Source organism: Triticum aestivum, chromosome 5B, assembly GCF_018294505.1.
Source record: "Triticum aestivum cultivar Chinese Spring chromosome 5B, IWGSC CS RefSeq v2.1, whole genome shotgun sequence".
Classification (NCBI taxonomy): domain Eukaryota; kingdom Viridiplantae; phylum Streptophyta; class Magnoliopsida; order Poales; family Poaceae; genus Triticum; species Triticum aestivum.
The window spans coordinates 16,408,813-16,412,531 of NC_057807.1; the positions used below are offsets into that span (position 1 = coordinate 16,408,813).

A 3,719-nucleotide genomic window follows, 5' to 3' on the forward strand; every position below is an offset into this window, starting at 1 on the left:
AAAAAATATCAGCTCTAAGGTATGTGAGTGATATTTACAGTCATTAGTTTGCTTTCATATCTTGATAATGGCATTTCTAATATTCTTGTTGGTCTTCTTTTATGAGCATGTAGAAACAATCTTTCAAATCTTAACTGATATTGAAAATTTATATGGCAGAAAATGTTGGCTTGCCATGACAGTTCATAGAAAGGCAACTCTCCTTGTGGTAAACTATGAAGAAATACTTCTTGAGAAGCTACCGAAATAAAGTAAGCGAGAGCTGTCTTTCCCAAGTTTCATGTTTTATCAGTAGCACAGAATGACAATGATAGAAGGATGGAATACTTGACATTGTTCAGTCACATTTCTTGTGACTGAAAAAAAGTAGTCATGGATCTAACGAAGGTGATTGTATTGGATGATGTGGTTATTCAATGTGATATAACGTTCTTGTGGAATCTTGATATGGGGACAAGGTAAATGGTGTTGTTGAATTTTATGATGTAAGACTGGCTCAAATTAGGAATCTCCTGGGTAAGAAGAGGAAGTAAGATCCTCAAGCATGTGTATGGATGTTTTGAGTGAATGTGCTTAATTCGGAACATGGAGGGATCATAAACTAGTTGAGAAATACCTGGTGCATGCTCCTTACAAGTTGGTATAATTCTTCTTTATTTCTTGCACTACTGGAATATTCATATACGCCGGGTGCCAGGCTCTTCGCTGTAAGCCAAATCACAGACACTCGGCAAAGTTATAGACGCCGAGAGGAGCTCTCGGCAAAAGGCACAACTCGGCAAACACAGGATATTGCCGAGAGTAGACCTTAGCAAAAAGGGAACACTCAGCAAAGGCACAATTTGCCGAGAGCCGATTAGTTCCCGCCGGCAAAGTCTGGCCACGTGGCACATCCGGTGCCGACTGATGGCACGATGACTTCTTTGCCGAGAGTGGCTCTCGGTACAGATCTGGCACTCGGCAAACTTTAGTCCCACCTTGCCAAGGGACAAGCAATAGGAGCTGGCACTCGGTGTAGGGTGCGATTGCAGTTCAAGATGGCAACGGGGACGAAACCAATCGGGTTTTGCCTGTCCAAACCCATCCCCAGGAGAAAATCGCAAACCCGTCCCCGTCCCCGTCATCATGCACGGGGCTCGTTTTCTGCCCGTCCCCTAAACCCGTTGGGTTTTCTAAACCCACAGGAAATCAACATATTTAAGCAAACATAGTAGCAACAAAGGATAGCATTTCATTAGTAAAAGGAGCATATTTCAGTAGCATAACTTGAGCAAATTTCAGTACAATACAGTAGTACATGGTTTAGCAGATAGAAGGAGCCTATTTCAGCAGCATAATTTGAGCAAAAGTAACAATAACGGCACCTACAAGGAGCATTTTTTTAGCACAATACAGTACCCCATTTCAGGAACAAAGATAAGCATATTTCAGCAACAAGTAGGAGCATATTTTGTTGGGTATTGTAGGGTTTCGGGGGGACTACCAAAACGGGTGTAAACCCACGAAACATGTCAGGTTGTATAATGTGCCCAGCAACAGCCCCGCGGGATGAAAAGACGCCTATCGCCGTCCCCTAATAGGGTAAAAACCCACGGGGATGCGGGTTTCGGGGCCCGTTACCATCTTTGAATTCTAGTAGTGTTGATACTCAGTCGTAACAATTGATGGCTGAACCCCGATGCTCCAAGGTGGACGAAGAGGTGATGTCATCATTTGAATTTTTAGCTGACCCTCGAAGCAGTAGATTACGCTGAGGCTGATGCAGGGAATATGTGTAAATTGATTCAGATATTATGATACTCTAGGTGTGTGATCTTCTATTTTACTGCTGCATGTGCCATCACAAAATAAACTAATTTTGGGAATGTGTTAACTGAAATCATTGTGCTAACATTTTCAGGTTGAGTCTGATGGACATTTCGCTAGGAATCTGCAAGATCTATATTGGGATAGGTATGCTGGGTGAATGCAATTGGTATCTTGCAACTCTATTTGCTCACACTTAAGAAAGATGGATAAACTATCTTTGTGGGTACAGAAATCGATGCGAATTTCTGGATGTGGCATCGATGGTGCCAACAGAATACAAAGAGGGGCAGATGGCAGTAAGCACCCTGGACGATGCTTTGGACGAACAGTACAAAAATTCGCTTCTAGCGTCCCTCAATGCTTGTGTTCAGTGGAAATAATGGATAGGAGGTTGATTTGGCATTTTACATTTACTTGGAGTCTACAAACAAATAGTTTTGTAACAGAGGTCATGTTCCAATAAATATTTGTAGCAAAAATTGTGTTGTAGTTTTTTTTTTGCAACAGAACTTATCTTGCAGATCATTTTTCACAATAGACGTTATGTTGCAAAAAAAAATATGTGTGCACCATCGAGTTGCCACTACAACATTCCACATGTTTTAGACACATGGATGATACCCTAAAAAAAAGATACATGAACAATATTGCAAAATCTTCATATTTATGGTGGGTGGGACAGATCCAACATATGGCAGGCTCTCCACGCAGCGGACGCGGAGCGTAGAATCGGCCAGATGATTCTAATCATTTCCCTATGAATAAAGCAATTCACCACGCCTAGGGCAATAACCCTGACATGCCAAAAAAAGAAGCAGCCATGCAGGGCTCCACGGAGGGAGTAGTTTATTACATTATTATTCAGCTAGAACGTGCTCTGCTCCGAAGACGGCCGGGCAAATAGTAACGGCCCTGAGACATTACGGGACTGAGGCATACCCCAGTTACAAATACAGACGTGAAAGTTGAAACTTGAAAGCAAATAACTCGATCCACTGATGGACTGACACCATGGATGCATGCATGCATGTTTAAGTTTCCGTTTGAGTTAGGCTTCGTCCGGCACGTCGGACCATTTGATGTCCACCTGCCCGACACTGGGGTCAAGATTGAAGTTCTTCCAGATATGCATCGACGCGCCGACCTCGTTGTCGCAGCCGGCGCACTCGTCGACGACCCTGGCGCTTATGTGAAGGTTGGCGTCGTCGGCGATGCGGATCAACTTGCCGCACCTGGCCCCGCCGGCATACCACTCTGACGACAGCGACACTATGAACTCATCATCGCTGTGGAACTGACCGTCGCACGACGCTGGCCCGCCGCCCGTCTCTCCTTGCTGGAAGCCGTTCACCGTCATCGTCGCCGGGACGTTCTGTCGAAGTTCAAACTTGCCTTCCCTAACAGTGGGCCGCCCAGAAACGGAGCACGTCGCCTGCAGAAAAACAAGAACAATGGCAAAAACCACTGCGACCTTGGCGGTGCCTGTCATGGCGGGATTCAGCTCCTGTTTATCAGCTAGGTTGCCCTCTGTCTGTGTGTGCTTTGCTGGTTCGAGGAGTTTATATAGGCCGGATCTGCAGCTTCGAGACAAAGCAGGGACGTACTTACGGATGTGCATGCCGCCCTCGTGTGTCTCGTCTAAGAATCCTGTCTAGGCCTGCAGACAAAGCAACGCTGCTGTCCCGATGTCACCAGCTTCTACAACCGGAAATTATATCCAATACAGCTCTTACAACCCAGATTTGAATACTCACTCTGTAAACAAATGTAAGATGTTCACATAGTACTCACCACAATTCATATATAATACAGCTCTAGCAACCGGCGCATTAGTCTGACTATAAAAATTGTGGTGATACAAAAGCTTGTGCATGGTTGCATATATTCATTCGAAGTGTGTGTTTCAATCA

The 3,719-nt window shown here is 44.7% G+C and overlaps 1 protein-coding gene across 1 annotated transcript; it reads right to left on the minus strand.

Annotated features, from left to right (window-relative positions):
- Positions 1-2,857: 2,857 nt before the first annotated feature.
- Positions 2,858-3,298, minus strand: LOC123114556 (putative ripening-related protein 7). The gene has a single exon (XM_044536065.1). It carries the CDS (start codon positions 3,296-3,298, stop codon positions 2,858-2,860), a length of 441 nt encoding a protein of 146 aa, XP_044392000.1.
- Positions 3,299-3,719: the final 421 nt, after the last annotated feature.